Raw genomic sequence first — 24,708 nt, forward strand, 5'->3', positions numbered from 1 at the left:
ACAGTGAAAGCTTTCCAGATTCCAAAAGCGACAACATTTTGGCTTTTGACAGTTATGTTATACTGACCTTGGGGAAGCTGCATGACCCCTGTACTCAGGCCTGAAATAATATCTCCAACGAGATACTCTTTCACTGGGTACCGTGGCAGCCATTTTAAGATTGGAAGAAAGCTGCACAGCTGAGATTTTGCCTTCTTTGCAGTACACCTATAAAACATAAAAGAGAAATATATTAGTACAAGAAAAAAATAAATAAATTTTTTTAAAAAAAAAAAACCCCTTCTGCTTGCCTGTCACTGGAAGAATATATAGTACACAATACTGGAATTAGTTTCTCTATAGTTTGGTGTACTTTACTTGGTTAAAAAGTAAACTCAAGACCAGGGGAGCGAACAGTCACTAAAGATTTATTGTAGATGTAATTACTGTCTTACTGTGTTTTAGGAAGTCGTAAACTGCGTTGCAGTAGCGATGGATGTGAGAAATACAACACTGCTATGTAATTAATGTCACAGTAAATCCCCATGGGCAGAAATTATAGATAAAAAAAAAAAAAAAAAAAAAAAAAAAAAAAAAAGGTAAACATAGCTGAGTAACCAGGTTAAAAAAAGGTTACAGCACAGTACTTATAGCCAGTAATATGGCTCCTTGATATATCTCATGGAATATAAATTAGGGGTGTTGAAAATAGTTGCTGAATCGATGCATCGCCATACAGCCATGAATGATTCTGCATCCATGCAGAGAACGGCTGTATCTTCTTCTGACTGCTTGAATTCTTTGATGAAAACCATGGGCAGTAAAAGTGATGCATATAGCGCCATTTAGGACCTAAAAACTCAGATCTCCACTTTTACTGCATAGTGCAGGCTGGTAAAGAAAAGGGCAGGGATGCCTCCGGCTGTGTCTGCCACGCAATAGGCAAATCTTTAAGACAGCGCAGTGACTTTCTAGCGATGCATCACTTTGACACATTTGGCCAGCTTGAACATGTATTGCAATGTATGCTAATTAAAAAAATAAAAATAAAATTAAGGTTGCTATAGGCAAGGGTTAATAAGAGGCAACACCTCCTTATTATCTCATGTGCTGTATATGAATCCTAAACACGTCTCCACTTCAAATGCATGATGCACAAAAACACATACATTTACATATGTATCATATCCTCAATGGCTGGTACTTCTGGATACATTGATTCTTGTGATTGATTCACTCCCCTTGCTCTCACATAGCAGTGTTTATGCTTCAGGAAGTAGTCGGTCCTCTCTCCTCCCCCCCCAAATCAACACTGTTCTCCCAGGGTTAGGGTGGAGGAAACACAGTGATTATTGCCAGCGGCTATAACAGCCACTAGCAATAATCGCATGTAAAATCCAGCAGGCTGATTGTACTCAAGTTGGTTGATCTATCAACTTGGGTACATTGAGCCTGTCCGTGCATAGTTCAGCAGGAGCCAGCCAAGATTCAATCCATCTATAGCCATCTTTACACAGTTCTTCTTCACCTCACTCCTGGTGGCAAATGCAGCAGCAGGGGAGCAAAATAAAGGTACAAACTGAGCGGCTGGCCTGTAAGTGGGCAAAAGCACAGGTTGATTTTAAAGGGTAAATGCACTTTTCATAATGCCCCTGCAGTGCTTTGTCACATTCCTAAAGCAATAACCACTTTGGCTCTCACACCTGTGTACCCCCTATCGCCCAGAGCATAGTTCACATTTCTGCTATGTGTCTGTTCACGAGTCTATAACTTTGTAATTACTTATGATTAAGAATTGAGACATATAATTGTTTTTGGGGGGACAAACAGGACACTTTCAAGACCCTAAAGTCCCCTGAGATTTAATTTAGGGGGTTTTTTTTTGTTTTTTTTTAGTTTGATCAGTAATATTTTGAACACAAAGTATCATTAATGTGAGAAAAACACACATTTTATTCTGTTCCTTGTTCTATTTACTGCAACATTAAAAAAAAAAAAAAAAAAAACAGTTTTGGTACAAACCATGTTAAAGTTTTACAAAAGAAATAAGGTTTTTTTTTGCATGCATTTCATTTTTCTAATAATGCATCATTAATTTATAGTGCTTACTGATTTAAAATAAAAAACAGATATACCCTAAACCACATATTTTTAAACAGTAAATCCTTAAAGTGTTCCTAAACCCAGTAATATGAAAATAGTTCATCTGCCCCCTACAGTGCCCACAGCTTATAAATCTTTTTTACATTAAAATACTGCCACTATACACTTTTTGGATGATCTGTATACCACAGTGCAGGGGGGGGACCGACAACTCATGGGGCCCCAGGCAATAGGAGATCCTGGGGGCCCCTGTCCCACCCATGTGTTTCCACCCACACTCAAGCCACACCCACACAAATCTCCACAATAATATTGCATTACCCACACTACATGCATTCGTGTTTGTAAAGACTTTTTTTTTTTAAATACCAAACATCATACGTGCCTTCACTGTGCAGTTAGTTTTGCACAGAGTGTCCCTGATCCTCATCTTCTGGGGTCCGGTGGTGGCCCTCGCGGCTCCTCCCCGCACCAGATAACCCCCTACAAGAAGTGATCTCCCGGGGGTTACCTTGCCGGTGCGCGCCTGAGTCCAGCATTTACATCTATAGACATATTTACATACATGTGCTCGTCCTACATCCTACATAAAGCTCTTCATATAGAGCATGTGCGGGGGTCATGGGTGTACTTTTTTATAATTTTTATTTACTTAATATAATTTTCACTGGTCACCAATGTAAGGGACATTCTTCCCACTGACAACCAATGCAAGGATCATTCTTACCGCTGACAACCAATGTAAGGGACATTCTTCTCACTGATCACCAGTGTAAGGAGCATTCTTCCCACTGATCACCAATGTAAGGGACACTGTTCTCACTGATCACCAATGCAAGGGACATTCTTCCCACTGATCACCAATGTAAGGGACACTGTTCTCACTGATCACCAATGCAAGGGACATTCTTCTCACTGATCACCAATGTAAGGGACACTGTTCTCACTGATCACCAATGCAAGGGACATTCTTCTCACTGATCAGCAGTGTAAGCAGTATTCTTCCCACTAATCGCCAATGTAAGGAACATTCTCCTCACCGATCGTTCTTTTCGCTGAAGTTTACAGATATATCAGTGTTGTATATGAGGAATAGCTCTCAGTATAGAGATATCAGTGTTAGGGAAAGTACTGTATAGAGGTCAGTGTAACACATAAGGAAATATCACTAAGTGCTATTCTCTATATATAACTGATATCTATACACTGAATTCTTTCCCAAACACTGATATCTGCATACTGAGAGTTATTCCTCATATACAACACTGATAAATCTGTACACTGAGGGGCATCCAGTGTACAGATATCAGTGTACTAAGGAATAGCACCTGGTAGATGGGCACTAGGGAAGAAGGAACACACAGTCAGTGAGCCTGGCTGATGATCATAAACATGCTGTGATTACACACTGACCTGCTGCTGCACACAAGGCAGGTCAGCTGACTGTCCCCGACATGACGACTCCACTCTGTCCTCACTCTGCAGCCTCCAGCTCTCTCACCGGCTTTCCCTCGCAGCATGGATGTACACTGTGGCCCCACCCCTCTGCTGAATTCCCCAGGAGGAGAGGTGGCGCCAGTTACTGCTATCATTCTCATTGCTCCACAATCACTCTGTAATCGGCCATCACCCCAGTCCTCTCATATAGCCTCAGCAACTGCAGGCAGGAATGACATCGCTCCAACCTCCGCAGTACATAAACTACCCCAAGCCTTCATAATAAGCTGTGGGCACAGCCAAGCGCAGACTGAGCATGGGGCCTCCCCCTGACTCCGAGGCCCTTGGACCGCGACCGAATGACAAATGGTCAGTCCGCCCCTGTCGCGGTTACATGACAAACTGCAGAGTTTCTCCAGTGGTGAGAGCTCAGGTAAGAGGAGATTTCCAGTTCCACTACAGCCTGTATACACACTCACATGTGTGAGGTCAATATCATGTGACCTGGCTAACTCTGAGAACAAGTAAATGTTCTCTCCAGCATAAAAGACACAACTGAGCCAAATACAGGGCAATCTTAGAAGAAAACCTGTTGTTAGAGAGTCTGCTAAACATACAGCCAGAGTTAAAATGGAATGGTTTAGATCTACGTGAACACAGATGAAATCAAGGATCACCAGGCAACGGTGTCCCAGGCCGGTGATATGAGTTTTTGGAAAGCATTTTGCATGTAATAGACCCGCATCCAAAAACGCAAGTACCATGTTTTTGCTGTTTTATTTTTTATTTTTTTACAAACATGTGGAGGTCCCCCACCCCCCCAAAACCCATACCAGACCCTTATCTGAGCATACAGCCCAGCAGGTTTCTCACGGTGAGGAAGAACGGGGAGATGCTAATGTATTAAACAAGCATCTCCCCGTTCTGCCTAGTGACACTGTCACTAATCAGCTCTCCCTGTAATTAGGAGCAGAGATCAGCGATGGGTCACACAGCCGCTCCCCCACAGTTAGAATCACTCCCTAGGACACACTTAACCCCTACAGCGCCACCTAGTGGTTAACCCCTTCACTGCCGTAGCACTTTTAGAGTAATCAATGCAATATTTTTAGGGGGTAAATTCTTCCGGGGCTGAAGTGGTTAAATAAAAAGGACTTGTCATAAACAGACCTTATTTTTTTTTTACATTTCACTGCTTTTTTGGTGAGTGGGTAGGGGTACCCAACACCCATTCACATGGTGGGGGGGGGGGGGGGGATCTGGAGCCCTCTTATTAGAAGGGGGTTTCCAGATTCCAATAAGCCCCCCGCCCATAAACATCCACCGGTCAGGGTTGTCAGGAAGAGGCCATTGTCCCCATCAACATGGGGGCAAGGAGCTTTGGGGTGGGGGGCACTCGCTCATCCCCCTCCCTTTCCCGACCTGCATGCACGGACAAATGGTCTGGTATGGATTTTAAGGGGACTCCACACCATATTTTTTTTTTTTTTTTTTTTTTTTAATATTGGCGTCGGGGGTGTCCCCTCCAAATCCATGCCAGACTGAAGCATTTTTTTTGTGAATTAAAAAAAAGCTCATTAAACAAAGATTTGTGATCAAACTAAATAAAGTTTCCATGGTGTGGATGAGATTAGAGACACCTTTAGAAGTGCAGTTACAGCTTCTCTGCAGGGGCTTACTTAGAAAACAAAAAGTCCTTCCCTCTACCCATTTGTAATAGGGATACACCGAAATGTCGGCAGCCAAAACATACAGGCCATAAATGGTGTTTTCAGCACGAGTGTCGATAATAGCGCATGCGCAGTAGCGGTGGCCGTGCCACTGGGTGTCGTCCATTGCGGGGTGTCATCCTGGTGGCTCAAGGTCCTGTCCTCTCCCTGAATTGTCCTGGCAGCCTTAGTAACAATGTCCCACCTCCTGTGATAGACGGCAAACTGATCCAAAGCCGGGACATTGAATCAGTGTGACAATCACAGGAGGCGGAACATCGTTACTGCGGCCCAGGCAATTCAAATCCAGCTCCGTGATATATTGGAATATCGCCGCTCTGATCTGGGCACTGGCAAGGCTGCATCGATCTCTTGTATCATGTCTGCAGTCTCTGACCATCTCCTGTATCATGTCTGCTAGAGGTGCACCAAATGGAAATTTTGCTAATACTATTAGCAATGTGTTTCATTTTAGGTAAGAGATTGCAGACATGATACAAGTGAAGCTTAGAGACTGACCCCAATCATCACTCTGGCATTAAAGAGGAAACCCCAAAACCACACACACACACACACACACACACACACACACACACACACACACACACACAAAAAACCCCCACAAATCAAGAGACATTTCTATTGCCTAGACCTAAATTAATGTCTGGGGAAATTAGATGGACAGAAATATGTGCAAAGTGGCTCAGACTGTCATTGTAGTTTTGCAGAATTGCAGAGGAACAGAAACCACAACTCTACACAGAGCGATGTAAGAATTCCGGATGATGCAACCCATAAGTGTTCACTTACAGTGCCTTGAAAAAGTATTCACACCCCTTGACATTGTGTCATGTTACAATCAAAAACGTAAATTTTATTTGGATTTTATCTGATAGACCAACACAAAGTGGCACATAATTGTGAAGTGGAAGGAGACTGAAATTTTTTTTTTTTTTTTTTACAAAATATGTGAAAAGTGTGGAGTGCATTTGTATTCAGCCCCACTGAGTCTATACTTTCTAGAATCACCTTTCGTTGCAATTACAGCTGCAGTCTTTTTTGCATTTGTCTTTACCAGCTTTACACATCTAGATGAGTGACATTTTTGCCCATTCTGCTTTGAAAAATAGCTCAAGCTCTGTCAGAGTGGATGGAGAGCATCTGTGAAAAGCAATTTCCAAGTCTTGCCACAGATTCTCAATTGGAATTAGATCTTGACTTTGGCTGGGCCACTCTAACACATTCCATTGTAGCTCTGGCTGTATGTTTGGCATCATTGTCCTGCTGGAAGATGAACCTTCGCCCAGTCTCAAGTCTTTTGCAGACTCTTACAGGTTTTCATCTAAGATTGCCCTGTATTTGGCTCCATCCATTTCTGATCAACTCTGACCAGCTTTCCTGTCCCTGCTGAAGAAAAGCATCCCCACAACATGATGCTGCCAACACCATGTTTCACGGTGGGGAGGGTGTCTTCAGGATGACGTGCAGTGTTAGTTTTCTGTCACACATAGCATTTTGTTTTTAGGCCAAAAAGTTCAATTTTGGTCTTATCTGACCACAGCACCTTCTTCCACATGTTTGCTGTGTCCCCCACATTGGTTCTCACTAACTGCAAACAGGACTTCTTATGGATTTCTTTCAACAATGGCTTTCTTCTTGTCACTCTTCCATAAAGGCCAGATTTGTGGGGTGCACGACTAATAGTTGTCCTGTGGACAGATTCACCCACCTGAGCTGTGGATCTCTGCAGCTTCTCCAGTGTTACAATGGGCCTCTTGGCTGCTTCTCTGATAAATGCTCTCCTTGCTCGGCCTGTCAGTTTAGGTGGACGGCCTTGTCTTGGTAGGTTTGCAGTTGTGCCATACTCTTTCCCATTTTCCATTTTGGACTCTATTTACTAATTAGGCGACTTCTAAAGGCAATTGATTCCACTAGATTTTAGTTAGGGGTATCAGATTAAAAGGGGCTGAATATGAATGCATGCCATACTTTTCAGACATTGATTTGTAAAAAGGTCTAAAGAGAGAAGCTTTGTCAGTCTGTGAATATAAGAGAAATATTGATAACCATTATTTTCCCCCCCACTTCACAATTATGTGCCACTTTGTGTTGGTCTGTCACACAAAATCCCAATAAAATACATAGCAACCAATGACACATGTATGGGAGTCTGATAAGGCTGCACACTCAGATACAAAATGTTTGAACGGAAATGGAGAATTCCCCATGGGGCTTTTTAACATCGTTGTGATACAAAAGTTAAAATAGGAGCTCTGGTGTACACAACGCGAGACAGTTTGGACTAAGAAGGGGAAGCAAACAGTAGATAATACCATGTGATATGACTGATAAACAATATACATCAGAGGGTACTCCCTCACAGTATTGACGAAATATAATTATACTAACCGATGTTTATAAAATGCCCCAATGCATTTCGACTTAGTCCAAACTGTCTCGCATTGTGTACACCAGAGCACATATTTTAACATGTAACATGACAAAATGATGAACATTTCAAGGGGTATGAATACTTTTTCATAGCACTGTACAACAAAAACCTCAGTTTTGGATGGACTGCCTGATCTTTAACCACTTCAGTCCCAGAAGATTTGGCTGCTCAATGACCAGGTCATTTTTTTTTGCGATACTGCACGATGCTGTACCCAAAACAAAATTGATGTCCTTTTTTCCCTACAAATAGAGCTTTCTTTTGGTGGCATTTTATCACTTCCGCCTTTGCGCTATAAAACAAAAGAGCGGGGAAAAAAAAAAAAAAAAAAAAAAAAGAAGAAGGAAGGAAGGAAGGAAGGAAGGAAAGAATTTTTGGGACCACTGACAATTATACAGCGATCAGTGCTATAAAAATGCACTGGATTACTGTATAAATGTCAATGGCAGAGAAGGGGTTAACTGTGAGTGTTCTAACTGTGGCGGGATGGGACTGTACAGAAGGGGGATTGGTGTTAGTTTTTAGTATGAACACACGGTCTCTACTCCCCTGAAATAACCGGGATTTGTGCGTTTACACACAGATCCCGGTTCTCACTCTATCACAAGCGATCGCGGGTGCCCGACAGTCATCACACCCGCGTTGGCTTCGGGCGCACCCCTAGTAGCCAAAAGGCGAAGCGACGTAAGGTAACGTTGATGTGCCCAACCGAGCCAACCTGCCGCAGTAAAACTGGGGCGGCTGGTCCAGAAGTGGTTAAAAAACTGGAGCTGGGGGGGGGTTTACTCCTCTAATACTTAGTCAAGTAAAAATGTTTTCTCTGCAGTTTGATGCGACATGGAAGTGTGGAACGCTCCTAAAGACTACGAAATGAAATAAAGTTGGCAAGGCATCAATGTCTCTCTCACCTGCAAGAGTGTAAAATTTTATGGAGGCTAGACACTGCCTCTTTCTTCCTTGGGTGCAAATGTTCTTGGAGATATTCCTGGGTGTATACAGGCCTCTCTACACAGTACTTATGTCTCTGACAAAGGCAGTCATCTTCCCCTGAAGCTAGTTCCATAGCACATTTCAGGTCTTCGGTTTGTATCTGCAAAGGGCAAAACTAGGTTTTACTATATAGTATGTACACACAATCATTACTGTATAATAAATTGATTGGTAAAAAAATATTTAATAATATATATTATTATTTTTTTTATTCATAAGCAGTACCACAGATTTCTAGACTTGACAGGTTAACAAAAAACAAAATGATAATATAGAAAAACAAAAACATAGAAAAGAAAACTGGGATCAGTTTGATTCTGTGTATGTGGAGCGCTGTAGGCTTTTTGTGCCTTTTAGCTGCATTTTTTAACCAAAGGGGCATGGCACACCTAAAAACATGGAGATTTGAACACAGCCAATATTGTTATGTTCTTTATACTTCAACAACCCAACTTCAGCCATTTGTATTTTTTTTTTTTTAAATACTGTGTTAGATCTTGAGATCAATTACATTTACCAACAGATACATACAGTTTATACAGCACTGACAGCTGGTGTAACATTGGCTATATACAGTATAGATTGCTGTTCTCGGGCATTGGGACGGCTAGTTCAAACAAAATCCAGTCAGGATAAGTGCTGCTCAGCTATTCACAGGAAGCTTTGTATTCACTAAACAAACACAAAGCTTCCTCTGATTGGCTGAGGCAGAGGTTGCAACATCATCCAGCCACCTCAGCCAAATCAGAGGAGACCTTATATTCATTCAGAAAATTACAAAGCTTTCTGTCAATGGTTGAGCAGCGCTCAGCTCAATTTTGTTTCAGGAGCAGGATAAAAAGTCTCTATTCCACTGTCGGAACAGAGCTGCATAATGATGATGCTTACAGTTTATACAGCTCTCACAGCAAGCGCATCTGTTAGAGAAGGTATTTGTTTATTTGGACCAGCTTGGATTTTCTCAACCGTTTAATGCCCAAAACCTTTTATATACATGAGAACCCCTGTTGGGGTTTTTTGCATTTTTTGTTACAACTGAGCAAACCCAGTGACAGGTGAAAGGACCCTTCCTGGAATATTAAGTCTCTAAGATGCAGACACAGATAGCTATAAAAATACTTTAGTAGAGTGGGGAAAGATAGAAATCTCGGCAAGGTTGTTATTGCCGTCTGCACCTTCCTGCCCTGTAGACCCCTGCTCCACAAAGAACAGGGAAAAAAAAAAAAAAAAAAAAAAAAAAAAAAAAACACCCCAGGAGAGGCATAGACAAAAACAGATGATCCTTTTTAAACTCTAATGCCTGGTACACACCATTTTTTTTTTTTAATTAGCCCTCTGGCTTGAACGAAAATAAATAAATAATAATGGAGGCGTTCGCTGTACTAACTATGCAATGTTAGTACATCAATCTCCTTGCTGAGCTATTGTGTTCTGACAAGGGGGCTTTGCTTCGGACCTCCAGTCTCAGGAGATCTGGAATGATGATATTTGGCGACGTCACTGTGCTGCTCAGTTTTCCTTGCGGGAGGCTCTGACGTGAAGATAGCTGCAGGCAATACTGATGACGAATCCTGTGACCGATTTTGTGAGCAAAGCTGCCGGGAGTTTAGTCCCCCTTTATGCAACAGAAGTCCCAATGGCATGGGAGTCAGATTTAGCTCTCATCAAAATGATATTCTTGGTAACTACTCCCCACCACTGGAATTCTTGCTTGAGTAAACACTACTCACCAACCTGAAGCCATATTACAGGTTTATTCAATTCATTTAAGATATCAGTTTTTGCTGCCGCATTGTTTAATACTAGATAGTGGCTCAAACGCTGATAACCTTTTTTTAAATAAAATTATATGAATAAAAAAAAAAAAAAAAAAAAAAATTCTATATAGCACATGGGCTAATTTATGAATAGGAATTAATGTTCAGTAAATTGTCTACAATTATTGGAGCTTCCATGGAATGCAAATACTTATGAGCCGTTAAGTGGTTTCCTTACTAGTTACGATTGTGATTTAGCAAACACGTATTGCATACAAAATATATAGATCTAAAAATGTTCTCCTTGACAGCACTGAAAGTCCTTTAAAAATACACAGGAAGTTACTCACGTGTTTCATGGGTGCTGCGATGAGTTATATCCTGCCATGCAGTAACTGCTGACTGCTAGTGTACACACAATTACTCGTTAGTCTATACCTGTCATCTACTCTTATTACAAAAGATAGCGGTCAGACAAAAGCTATACACTGCTGACGTGAGTACATTATGGGCTCCTGAAGCAAACTGCTGCTTTTAAAATTTTAGGGCTACTGTACTGATAAACAAAATATGTAGTTAAGAGATACATTACATACATAGTTAAATAGCTAGTCTGCTTGAAAAAAAGGACACAAGTCCATACAGTTAAAATAAAGAAGAAGAATCATACAGGTGTATACAAAAAAAAACAAAAAAAAAAAAAACAAACATTCCTTCTGCAACAAAAGAAAGGCTTTAGCAATGAAAATTAGCAGGAAATACTGAAATCAGTACACGTACTAGGCATGGTACAAAAACAGGAATTCTGGAGAAAAGGTCAGCAGACTGAAGAGAAACAAGAAAGGGCGTTCTTGTTATAAAAGCAAAAAACATACCATGTTAAAATGTCCTAAACTGCCTCTAAAAATGCCGTATGATTAATAGAGGAAAAAAAATAAAGAAGGTTTAGACTTGGAGCTGAAAGCTTACACCGAGAACCTTGGCATACATGGACGGGCTGATAGTAGTGCTACCGTTTCCCCGAAAATAAGACCTAGCGCGATTGTCGATGATGACTGCAATAAGCCCTACCCTGTTTCCCTGAAAATAAGACCTACAAGGACTTTAACTAGGGCTTATTTGTGTGGGGGGGTGCTTATATTGCAGCCATCCCTGACAATCATGCTAGGTCTTATTTTTCGGGGGAAACAGGGTATTTATCTTGACAGAGAATTTAGGTAAAGAAAATGATGAGCTCAGTTTTGGATAGATTGAGTTTGTAGTGCGACATCCAGGCCGATATGTCTGCTAGTAAATTAACGATACGTGAGGAGACTGAAGGAGTGAGCTGAGGGGTAGAGAGATAGATTTGGGTGTCGTCATCATAGAGATGGTATTGGAAGCCATGGGAGGCTATTACCTGACCCAGGGAGGTCTAGATGGAGAATAGGAGGTCCAAGAACAGAACCTGGGACCCAGACAGAGAAAGGGAAGAGGAGAGGAGTTGTAAGTGACACTGAAGGTCCGGTTGGATAAATAGGATGAGAACCAGCAAAGAGTACAGTCACGGAGACCAAAGGCGTGGTGCTTTTTGAGGAGGAGGGGGGTGATCCACTGCGTCAAAGGCAGCAGAGAGGTCTAAGTAGTACAGAATCGTGTCCATTGGATTCAGCGGTTAGCAGATCGTTTGAGTTTTAGGAGAGCAGTTTCCGTGGAGTATTGAGGGTGCCCACTCCCTCAGGGTTGCCAACTGTCAGTAAATTTACAAACATTTTGTAAAATCTGTAATTTTTGCATCTGTCCATTTAGGGCATGCAATCTGAAAGTCCATAATGGACAGATGATAAAATTACGGATTTGACAAAATGTTTGTAAATTTACTGACAGTTGTCAACCGCATGGTGCTGTGGTACCATGAGGATTCAAATGTGTGTTTGCAGAAACGTAATGGTGCCATTAACTAATGGGCTGCGTGTTTCTGTGCCCAGGCGCAATTTTGCACATATTCCTGATGTGCACAGATGTGAGCCTAAAAACCTAAACCCAACAAAATGTAACATTTAAAAAACACAAAATTATACATCAAATGCGGTTCCTGTATTCATTTTATTTTTTTCTTATTTTAACCTAGTAATCCTTCCACCAACTGTTCCTGTTCTAGGAAAAAATTCCCACAAATGGTACTGTATTCAAGAAGCAGTATTGTTAGCATTTACATTAGGACTTAAAACCAACATAACCCCAAAATGGTGGTAAAATATTAACTGCATCAATGACTATTGTGCTATTATTTTGTTATCAAGCCAACTTTATGGCTTTAAAAGCACATTATTTAAACCTTCAAGAAATGGAATCTATTCACCAGTCTTTTGATGGTGACATTTTGACACCTTTTCACACCTGGTAATCTTGCAAACAGACATCCCGTCCCTGCCTATGCATTCATAGTATCTTTAAGAGCCCTAAAGTGGTATTAAACCCAAAAAGAAACATTGCAACTTCCCAATTCTTAGATGTGATGGCCGCATTTGTTCTCTATAGGCTTTTTTTTATGTTCAACTGGTGATCCAGACAGTAAATCTGTTTTCCAACAGTACAAGCAAGCTCTCTTCCAGATGTATCAGTTTACAAGGATGAGACAAAGCATTTACCACTGAAAGGTGCTTACAACGATCAGCTTTTATTTATTCATGTAAAACCTGTATCTCATTGATGAAGATGTGTTTTGTGTTTGTGTCTTTTAAAATAAATAAAAGGATTTAAAACACACACACACACACACACACACACACACACACACACGTTTGCATAACAGTTTATAAAACGTGAGCTGGAGTTTGGCTTCAGTTTGTAACATATTTAAATCTGCTAGTGCATCCAAACACTCCCCTCCCCCCAGACTGACAATGCTGCTGTCTAAAGGTGCCCCTGTGCTCCTTCATCCAGAGTGGGGACACAGATACAGGAGGCGAGTTACTAGCCAGATCACCAGGTAAAAAAAACCACTTGCCGACCAGCCGCTGCAGTTGTACTGCAGCAACATGGCTCGGCTGCGTGAATCACCCTTATGTTACGTACGTCGGTAACAAACGCCCACTAGGGGGAGCTTGTGCGCCGCACCCCAAGCCGATTTGAATGCCCGGCGGTCTTGATCACTGCCGGGCTCCTGCGATTGCTCGAGGCACATGGAGAACAGGGAATTGTGTGTGTAAAACACACAGTTTCCGGTTCTCTGAGGAGCGAACTGACAGATCGTCTGTTCATTTCCCTGAACAGTCCCATCCCCCCCTTCAGTTAGAACACGTACTAGGACACACATTAATCCTTTCACTGCCAGCGACATTTTTACACTAATCAATGCAATTTTAATCACACCGATCGCTGTATTAATGCCAATGGTCCCAAAAAATTTTATGGGAAAAGGACATCAATTGTGTTTGGGAGCCATGTCGCATGACCGCGCAATTGTCAGTTAAAGCAACGCAGTGCCGAATCACAAAAAGTGGTCTGGTCTTTGGCCAGCCAAATGGTCCGGGGCTTAAGCGGTTAATCAGTATAAATGGTCATTCGAAAATGCAATACAAATGCATCACATTACTTTCAAGTTTGTATTCTGTCGTATGAGAATTCGTGACTTTAGTAAATGCAGATTCGTTCTGGGATTAGCATGGAAAAAAAAAAAAAAAACACACAAACACAAACACACACACACACACACACACACACACAAACACTTTCAATAATCTCATCATGTGTATTGGGTATTATAGAAGAATCTGATTATTTGTACTTTCAGTTCCCCTCAGGATGGGACACTGCATTTCCTGTAATAGGGAACTGCAGTAGTTTACATTTTTATGTTTAGTTATCCTTTATGACACCTACAATTTTTAGATTATGGCTGGCCGTAGATGAACAATCAGACTGTCAAAAATCATGTCAGGAAAAAAGAATGTTGTCCAAATATGTACAGTGACATGTTCTGTCTTATGGGCGTGGGAGTAGCACCTGAGCATTGGCTTCCCTCGGGCAAGCTATACAATTGGTTGGGAAACCCCATCCTGACTGTTGTCCCCAAGAGTGCTCAGACAGGTTTACTCGGGGAATGTTGGGAAAAGCTTAAAGGCCTATAGTATGAATTAGAGCTGCATGATTAATCAAATCAAAAAGCGATTCTACCCCTCTTACGATCTTAATAGAGCATTTTCCCAATTCAGTGCAGAGAGTTCTCTTCTCAGCAGCCTGCTGTCTAATGGAAAAAAAAAAAAACAAAAAAAAAAAAAAAAAACCCCACACATCCCAGGTAGCCTGCCAAGTTTTATCACAACATTGGGTAGCTAGAGATAAAGAGGAACATTATAACACTTAAGCCTCGAACACGTGATCGGATTTTCCATAGGCTAAACCTCAGACTTTTGTCCGAAGGCGCGTGCCTGGATTTTTTCCTCACATACAAAAATGGCAAGGAATTGTCGGCCAACAAACATGAACATAGTGACATACTACTTTGTTTTTCAGCTCTTTAGCACCACCCTTTGGGCTTCTTCTGCTAATTTCATGTTGGTAGAAGTTTGGCGAGTGTTGATTTGCGCTTATTTCGAGCTTTGCATTTAGCGCTTTTCAGTTAGTTTCTGAACTGCCGCTCGTCAACCAGACATGTTGCGGAAGCGGAGAAGATAATATGTTATTCATTGTTGGCCTTGGAGTTATTGCTTTGATCCAAGTCCAGTCCAGGAACAGAAGGATTTCTTGGACCAAAAATTGGTTGCTTTATTAAATCGTGACCAATTAAGTCCTATGTCTTTGCTGTGGGAGCTCCAGGAGAATAATTCAGATGATTTTTAGGAATTCTCTGGATGATGGACCCCTGCTTTCACCAACTCTTGGCATTGTTGACCCCCTATATTAAGGAGCAGGACACATGCATGAGTCTTATTTTATTTTTTGGTAGAATAAATAATGATGATTTTGTTATATTTTATATATTTTTGGATGCATAAAATGCACTTTTTGGTCAAGTTCTATTGTCAGATAGCATGTCTAATTTTATATATTTTTTTTTTTATTGTGCATTTAAAAAAGAAAAGTGGAGAATAATACATGTTTTACATCAAGTGACAGTTTGGGAGTAGGCAGTTACATAAAATAAAAATACAATGTAAAATTCACAAGGGACACCAACATAGTTGTAGCTTAGATCTGAAAAAAAAACTACGGGATAATGGTGTTGTGGTAACTTGACCCCTCCCCCCCCCCAAAAAAAAATTATTCTTGATATCTCTAGAAAATGAGAGCCCTTTAAAATGTGTTTGCCATAACTCCATCAGTATCACCAGCAAATCAGCTTCATTATTATCCCATTAAAGAGGAGAATGTGCACTGCATTTCATAATTTGCCACGTCATGAATGTTAATTCTCCATTACGAATGCTACTTTACAAGACCGACCACTTCCAGCTTGTCCTTGCTTCCGAGTATGCGCGTTTGTGCTTTGGACTTGTGTACAAACGCTCGGAAAATCTGGCAGACATTTGTCCACGGAAAATTTTAAAGCCTGCCATTCAACATTTGCCCACAGAAAATCCGACAATTATACGGTGGAGCATACAAAACGGTCGGATTTTCCAACAGCCTGTCATCACACATTTCCCCTCAGAAAATCTGATCGTGTGTACACGGCTTAAGTCCTTTTAGATCAAAAGGGAAGAACTTTGGCCTGTAAATGAGGTCAGTTTAACCACGTAAAAGACTAAACCTTTTTTTAACACTCATTGCTTACAAAGTTAAAAATCTGTATTTTTTGCTAGAAATTTAAAAGAACCCCCAAAACACACACACGTATATATTATATTAGGGTACTCATCTCCACATCGACATCACTGGACTTCTCCCCCCTTCCCCAAATGCCTCCGTCTGCTAACAAAGGGAAGGGGGGAGGAGTCCGGTGACGTTGAAGTTCTGATTGAACGTTAAGGGGTACGGGGGAGGAGCTACGCATGACGCCACCCACTGCTGCCCTACAGAACTAACACGATTGTCGGCTTTACATGCTGTAATTTTTATCATCTTTATGCGAGTAGTTTGTTTAAATACAAAAATCAAATCTTATATTTAAGCGGTGAGCACTTAGATCTTTTCTTTCTACCCATGACCTTGGCGTTCTTGCTGAGATCTAAGGAGACGTGAGAGAAGTTTATAGTCCATGTTAACCCCTTTTGATACCCGCTTGCATGACCAGCTGTTTGCACAGGGATTCATGCCATAAGGCGAGAGTGATTAGTCTCTCTCTCTCTCCTGACTAATGCAGAGTTGCAATGCAAGGAGATCAGCTAAAAGTAGTTGGATCGGTTTGTGCGTTATAATTAATCAAAATGAATTGATAAATATAAAAAAAAAATACATTTTAATGAATAAAGACAAACAGTAAAGTTAGCCCAATTTTTCGAAGCAAAAAATTAGTGATTCTCATTTTGGCCAGAATCATGCAGCTCTAGTATGAATATTTCTAGATCATAGAATGACCAGACTGAAAAGCAGCACATGCTCCGATGTTCGTAGGCATCTTTAATACCTTTCCATCATCAAAACTCCTCTTATTTGTTTTGTTTTTTGTATTACTCTCTCTGTACTGTGTATTGCACAGATAAGACAGAAATCTCAAAAATTTCAGGCTATTGTCAGCCATGTTATTTTTGGATCTTGAAGCTGGTACATATTAGTCTAAAATATTGTAAATTCTGAATACATTTGATATTATAATCAATGTTAGTGAAGAATCTTAAAGAGCTTAAGAGGTACTAAAATAACATTATGGCTAAAAAGAATGCCATTTCTCCGAGTCATGATTGTTTTATATGGTGCCATTTATGCCAAGTAATTGTTTCTGTAAATACACAGATTATTCATACATGGCATACAAAAAAAAAAAAAAAAAAACACATTGCAACATTAAAGAAATAGCAATATCTGCCAGTAATAGAAGGTTTTGATATAAAGGTCTTAAACATTTATATGTGGGCTTAATCCATACGGCTAATGATTCATTTATACTTGCAAGTCAATTATTCGTACTTGCCATTGATTTGTCTCCATACTTATTCACATGCATCTGGGCCACATAGTTTTATGCAAATCCATGTAAATCACAAATCCATTCTTCTATATATGAAGAAACATGTTACCCTCATCACAATAAATCAACGCGACATGCCTGCTCCTTTAAGATGGTTAATATGGATGGCCCGATTTTGTGTATTTTGGAAAACGAGAATTAACTGTTCTCTCTATAAAAAGCATCCAGAAATAAAAAAGGTCCCAGCTTAATTTCAACTGACCCATAAAACGTCTTTATTCATCCTTTCCCGGCATCTCCATGGCATCACAGAGATCTCAATCCTCCTTTTACAAATTACTTAAGAAGACTTGTACGCAGGATGAAGGGAAGTAATTTTGAGGGTGTATCCATCCAGCCCTGCAAGTCATTACACTTTTGCCATGTCTTGGTGAAAATTTTTACAGATATTTGGCTGCGGCTTCTACAGGGCTACAGCTGGTGTTGTCCCCTGATCTTAGTCTTCTACCTGCACAAATATTCTAGAAGAACAAGAGAAGAAAATAGGATTGTATAACCCACGTTAACTACTATGGCTCTGTGTCCCGTGATGTACTTCAAAAGGAAAGGATTTTATAGGTAAGCCGTTTTAAAAATCCTATTTTCTTATCGTACATAACGGGACAGAGAGCCATAGTAGTAGCAATAGCAATGCCAACTGAAGGGAGGGAGACAACAAAAAGTAGGGCAATAAGACTAGAGGACTAATACTGCAGCCTGCAGTACCCTGCGCCCAAAGGCGATATCCTCCCGACCTTTTACATCTATTTGATAGAATCTGGTAAATGTATAGACTGAAGACCAAAGTTGCAGCCTTACAGATTTGAGTCATGGAGGCTTGGTGATGCACTGCCCAGGAAGCACTAACAGCCCTAGAGGAGTGCGTTTTGATTTGTGAGAGTGGAATCTACCTCTAACCATGAGCTTGAATGATTACTTGTCGAATCTATTTAGAATAGTAGATTTCGATGCTGCCTGTCCTTTAGGACCTGCAGGCACCCCGAATAAAAAAACCCATCAGTTTTTGGAATCTGAGCAGTCGTCTTTAACCACTTCCCGCCCAGCCTATAGCAGAAAGACTTGCAGGAAGTGGTTCTGTTATCTTGACTGGGCATCATATGACATCCAGCAGGATAACATGCCAGCACGCGCCCATGGGGGCACGAAGTGCGGCGAGTCAGTGGGACATGCCGCATCTCTGATCGTGATAAGAAAGCCTCTGTCAGAGCCTTCTTACCACGCGATCAGCTGTGACCAATCACAGCATGAACCAGGAAGTGTCAGTAAAAGGCATTCCTCGGTTCGCGCTGACAGGGAGAGCCGGTCGGACTCTACCTAGACTTATTTATTGGGGTGCAGCTCCTGGTTTCACACCAGGAGAAATAGGTTTTCCAGACTCCATAATGTATAACCATGGAGGCTGGCTCTGCATAAACCAAGGTAGAAAACTACCAAACCTGACAGCCCATGCTTCTTCAGAGTGTGGGCCTCAATAGCCAAACCATTAAGTTTATCATTTGTAAAGTAGGATGGAACTTCGGACCTTATGAGAGAAGGTCTGGCCGTGAAGGTAGGGTCCATGGGTTCCCTACTGCCATCTCTACGATCTCTGCATACCAAGATTTCCAGGACCCCGCTGGGGGTCACAAGAATCAACGACTTCCCTTCCTGCTTGATCCTGTGAAGAAGTTGTGGATGCAGGCAGAATAGGAGTGAATGCACAAATCAGTGAGAACCAATTCCACAGGAATAGCAAGGCATCCGTTACGCATGCTAGCGGTTCTTGACACAAAGTTATAATTTTTTTTGTTGATCCTGGATGCAAACAGATCTATGTCTGGGATGCCCCATCTTTGAAAAATTGACAGGAAGATATTGGAGTGAAGGAACCATTCTCCCAGGAAAAACTGCAGGTGACTCAACTAGTCCACCTGCCAATGTTCTATTCCTAGAATGAAAAAACTGTCGATAGGATAAGATTCACCTTTCTCTGGGCCCCACAACTTCTTGTGCCTCCTTGGTGATTAATATAGGCCATTGCTGTGGCATAAACGGATTGACTCCTAGCAAGACAATACCTTAAACGGAACGTCCAGTCTCTCAGAACCAAGTGTTCTGCCTGCTCTGCACCTGGTATTGCCAAGCGGCCTTTCATCCAGGTACTAACCAGACCCGACCCTGCTTAGTGCTCGATCTTGTAGGCTCTCAGGATGATGTGGCTGTAGGCTTTGGATTCAGACACATTGGGAATGTAGAGCTTGAATTCTGTTTCAAGCCGATATGATACTGCTTTGCAGCAGTATATAATGAGACTAAGCATAAAGAACGGCCTTGAATGAAGCCACCATCTTTCCTGACAACCTCACGCAAAATTGAATAGGGGAAAAACATCTTGCTTCGACTGCCTAAACGAGTCCTTTATGGCACTGATCTTAGCCTGGGGTATGAATACCCTTTTCTGGGTGTACCTATGATCAGACACAAGTATCTTCGTGTTTTAAAGAGGATTCCTCTTAGGTTGAGAATCCGAGGTAAACCATAATCGTTATACTGTACCTTGGGCCCTCAATCTGGCTACAAAAGGAGCCAGAACCTTGTACTCAAGGTGTAGCAGCTAGATCAGAAAGCAGAGCTACACACTGAAAAAAGAAGATTTTCTACTTTGAAATAAAACATTACTAGTGAGCGAGGAAATAGGCATATGGAGATATGCATTTTCACGCAAAAAGGGAGAGATTATATTCAGCAATTGAATTTTTGATTTTTGAGATCTAGAATGTCCATTTGAATTTAACCAAACCCCAATCTCTGCTCTTACATGGGGGCAACCATGAACACTTTTTGCCAAAAGATGGTCCAATGCTAGAGAGAAAGATTTCTCTGGATCCTTAGGTACGTTTGATCTGAGAAAACGAGGAGACAGAAACTCTTGGAACTTCAGTTTGTACATCAAAGCTATTGAGGAAGTCCCGCATTCGTCTTGACATTCCTTTTGCCAGATCCGAGATCTGCAGAAGAATTCTCCCTGTTGAGCAAGCGGGGGCACCTCCGCATAAGGAGGCTGCAGTATCTTGTAGGCTTCCTCCATCAAGACCTCTTTTGTCCCTGGGGTTAACCTTGAGGATTACCCTTTGAACCTGACAGCGGAGGTCGTCACGACTGCCTGGAGGCTGATGCCCCTGGCACAGAGGAGAGAGAGAGATAGAGAGATATACACATACATAAAAAAAAAAAAAAAAAAAAAAAAAAAAGTTAAAAAAGGGGTATCTTTCTTTTGTTAGAAATTCTTTGGATATATCCAAAAATATCCCCAGATAGCCGTCTTAGCGCAAAAGGGAAGACTAGCCAGGAGCTTCTTGCATGACGCTTAGCAAAGGTGCAATCTGTCATAGCAACTATTGCAAACATAAAGCTGCCTCCTGGACCTGCTGAGCAGGATAACCTTAATCGTTGAGAAACCAGTTTTTAACCAATTACTGTCAGCGCAGGCTGAAACACTCAACCTGCCAGAGGAAAAAAATAAATAAAAAAAAAAAGGTTTTTTTTTCCCCTCTTAACCACTTCCCAACTGGGGCACGCCGATGTACATTGGCAGAATGTCAGGGACAGGAAAATAAGCGTACAGGTACGTCCCTTTAAATTTGTCGCCATGACATCACGTGCACGCCGCTGGCCAGGACCTCCGCGAGTCCGATTGCGGACTCAAAAAAATAAAATATAATATAATATAATATAATATGGATTGCCGCCATTATTTTGTATGTTTTATACATTTTTTAGGAATATTTATAATAGAAAAAAAAAAAAAAAAAAAAATAAAATAAAAATTTTGCTTTTTTGAAAATGGTCGCTTTTTTTGGTTTATAGCGCAAAAAAAAAAAAAAAAAAAAAAAAAAAAAAACCACGGAGGTGATCAAATACCACCAAAAGAAATGTCTATTTATGGGGGGAAAAAAAAATCACGTTGCACGGCCGCGCAATTGTCAGTTAAAGCGACGCAGTGCCGTATCGCAAAAATTGGTTTGGTCTTTGGCCAGCAAAATGGTCCGGGGCTTAAGTGGTTAATAGGAATTCCAACCTTTTATCCACTGGATTTGAGTATTGTCTGCCAGACAAGTCAAACTTACTCATAAAGGCTTGTGGAGATGCGACCCCATGTCACAGGTGCATATGTGCAGTGTATGCCTGATTTTGGCAGGAATACTACTTGCACACCTGGCTCCAGAAGAAAGAGACAGGAGGTCTCAGAGTCTAAGACTGCAGGTGGCAGTCTGTGTGTACATCTGAAGCATGCAGGTGTAGCCTGCAACCAAAGCAGCATGAAGCCGACAGTGAGTAAGCCAGGAGGCTATCGTTTGTTTATAGTGATGGTGGAACCCCCTGCAAGGGAAGATTACTGTTTGTTTGAACTTTCGTTCCCTTTAAATAAAAAAAGTGAGCTGCCATGCCCTAAAACAGTCTGGAGTGGCAAGTTTCTGGATAACTGCATGCACCACTTGAACCTAATCACCCCGGATCATCACAGGCTATAGTAGCGTTAGTTACTGGTATACCCCACTTAGTGAATTTTCTCTAACTAGGATAAAGTGTGAAAACTTTTTAGAATGGAAAAAACAGGATTTTTAAAAACAGCTTACCTGTAAAACCCTTTTCTTTTACGTACATCAGGGGACACAGAGCCATAGTACTTGCTATGTGGGTTATAGAGCCACTGGCATGCCCCAAGTCAAGAAGTGTACTCCCTATATAACCCCCTCCCACTACTGGGAGTCCTCAGTTTTGTAGCCAAGCAAGTATATACCAAGAAGGGAGGGACCTCTGTGTCCCCTGATGTACATCAAAGAAAAGGATTTTACAGGTAAGCTGTTTTAAAAATCCTGTTTTCTTTCCTTCCATCAGACGACACAGCCATAGTACTTACTATGTGGGATGTCCCATAGCAATGGCAACTGAAGGGATGGAGACAACAAAAAACAGGAGGCCAGAGGACTCATACTGCAGCATACTGCGCCCAACAGCAATATCCTCATGACCTTTAATATCGATTTGATAAAATCTGATAAAAGTATGAACCGAAGACCAAGTCGCGGCCTTACAGATCTGAGCCATAGAGACCTGATGATGCACCACCCAAGAGGCACTAATCACCCTGGATGAGTGTGCTCTTAACAGAAGGAAGAATGTTCTTCTTTAAGCTGAAGCTTGAACAATCACTTGATGAATCCATTTGGAAAATAGTGGATTTTGACCCTGTCTGTCCACAATTTGGACCCTCTGGCAGTACAAACAAAACATGTATTTTGAGAACCAGAGCAGTCGCCTTTAGACTCCGATTGCTCTTACTACATCAAGGGAACGTAGGGCCTTCTCTTCCCTAGATACCTTGGTTTAAATGAAAACCTGTTACCACTTTTGGTAGGAATTCAGGATGAGGACATAAAATCACCTTATCCTTATGCATGATCAAATATGGCTCTTTACAAGACAGAGCCTCTAGTTCCGATACTCTTCTAGCAGAAGAAACGGCAACCAGAAAGATTATTTTTGTCAAAAAGAATGAAGTGAATTTCTCGTAAAGGCTCAAACGGCTGGATTCTGCAAAGCCGATAAGACCAATTTTAAATCTCAAGGGTTTAGAGGTGCCTTGATGGGGGGATTAATCCATGTTACCCCCTGAATAAGCCAAGTACCAAGACTGGGAAGAAAGAGGCCATTGAAAAAACACTGACAAGGCCGGCATCTGGCTTTTGATAGAAGTCAAGGCCAGCTTCATTTCAGATACCGTTTGCAGGAAATCAGGGATCCTGCCTATGACATACTTCCTGGGGTGCCAACCCCTGGATCCACACCAAGGTTTGGATCTAGTCTGGTTTAGACCTGAGACTGAATGATCTATTAAAAGGTAGATCGTCTAAATAGGCTAGGACCGTTATGCCTTGGGCCCTTAATCTGGCTAAAGGAGACTCCAGAATCTTTCAGAACACCCGTGGTGCCTCTGGCTAAACTGAATGGCAGGGCCACAACTGAAAATGATGATTTAATATTTCAAAGTGCAGAAATTTCTGGTGAGTGGGAAATATTGGCACGTGGAGATATGCTTCTTTGATATTGATTGAAGCCAAGATCTCCCCTCCTTGCAGGATGGACACAACCAGATTGACTCCATGCGAAAGGATCAGATGCTTAAGTGCCAATTCAGATCTTTGAGATCTAGAATGGGTCTTACCTCTCCTTTTGGTTCTGGAACCGTAAAAGGTTTGAATCAAAAACATGTGCCTTATACCACTAAGGGAACCTCTGATATCACCAACTGGGATAATAGATGATCCAGAGCCAGAAAGAGAGACTTCTTTTTCTCTAGATCCTTGTGAACATTTGCCCTTAGAAAAAAAAAAAAAACATGAGGAGATAGAAACTCTCGGAACTCTAGCTGTAACCTAGAGAAAACTGCAGAAGCCACCCGTCTTGACATTGTTCCTGCCAGATCTTTGGGAAATGCAGGAGCCTTCCCCCCCATCTCTTTATAAGGAGACTTTAGCATCCTAGTTTGTGGGCTTTCTGCCCCAAGATCTCTTTTGACCCTGGTGCTGCCCTTGGGGTCTTCCCCTTGAACTTGACAATTTAGGCTGTCGAGACTGCCTAGAGGCTGTTGCCCCTGACACAGGAGAGGCAGCACTCTTAAAAAAGGAGAATTATTTGAACTTCTTTACTGGTAAAAAGAGCTTTTCTCAGAAATCCTTTGGCTGTATCTTATGCAGATCCTCTTCAAATAGCCGTTCACCATGAAAAAGGGAAAACTGGCTAGGAGCTTTTTTTTTTTTTTTACAGGGTGCTTCGGCTGACCAGCTTTCAGCCATAGAACTCTGCGGGAATGCACTAGTCCAAGCATAAGCCGTGAGGCTTAAATTATAAAATCTTTCATAGCATCTACTGTGAAACATAGTGCGTCTGATACCCCAGCCCATTATTGGGCCTGCTGATCAGGCAGACTTAAGTATCTCCACAAACTGTTCCTTAATGGACTGGGATACACTAATTGCAGCAAGAACTGGCTGCACCACTGAACTTGCTAAAGACATATTGCTTTTAGAAAGAAGTTCCAACTTTTTATTGGCTGGAACCTTTAACATCAGCGCATTATCCACCGGACATGTGAGATTCTTGCTCACTGGAGGAGAATTTCCTAGGAGG

General features: G+C 41.5%; 1 protein-coding gene across 1 annotated transcript in view; it reads right to left on the bottom strand.

Annotated features, from left to right (window-relative positions):
- Positions 1-24,708, bottom strand: part of SLC26A5 (solute carrier family 26 member 5) — a 129,166-nt gene that overhangs the window by 86,304 nt on the left and 18,154 nt on the right. The window contains exons 2-3 of the mRNA XM_077468999.1: positions 8,589-8,770; positions 68-207 (exon numbers count right to left, since the gene is read on the bottom strand). Coding sequence (XP_077325125.1) covers positions 68-207; positions 8,589-8,743 — 295 coding nt within the window. The 5' untranslated portion in view covers positions 8,744-8,770. The remainder of the gene's footprint in view (positions 1-67; positions 208-8,588; positions 8,771-24,708) is intronic.

Source organism: Lithobates pipiens, unplaced genomic scaffold, assembly GCF_037356315.1.
Source record: "Lithobates pipiens isolate NorthernLeopardFrog02 unplaced genomic scaffold, aLitPip1_a1.2 Scaffold_8, whole genome shotgun sequence".
In the NCBI taxonomy this organism is placed as follows: domain Eukaryota; kingdom Metazoa; phylum Chordata; class Amphibia; order Anura; family Ranidae; genus Lithobates; species Lithobates pipiens.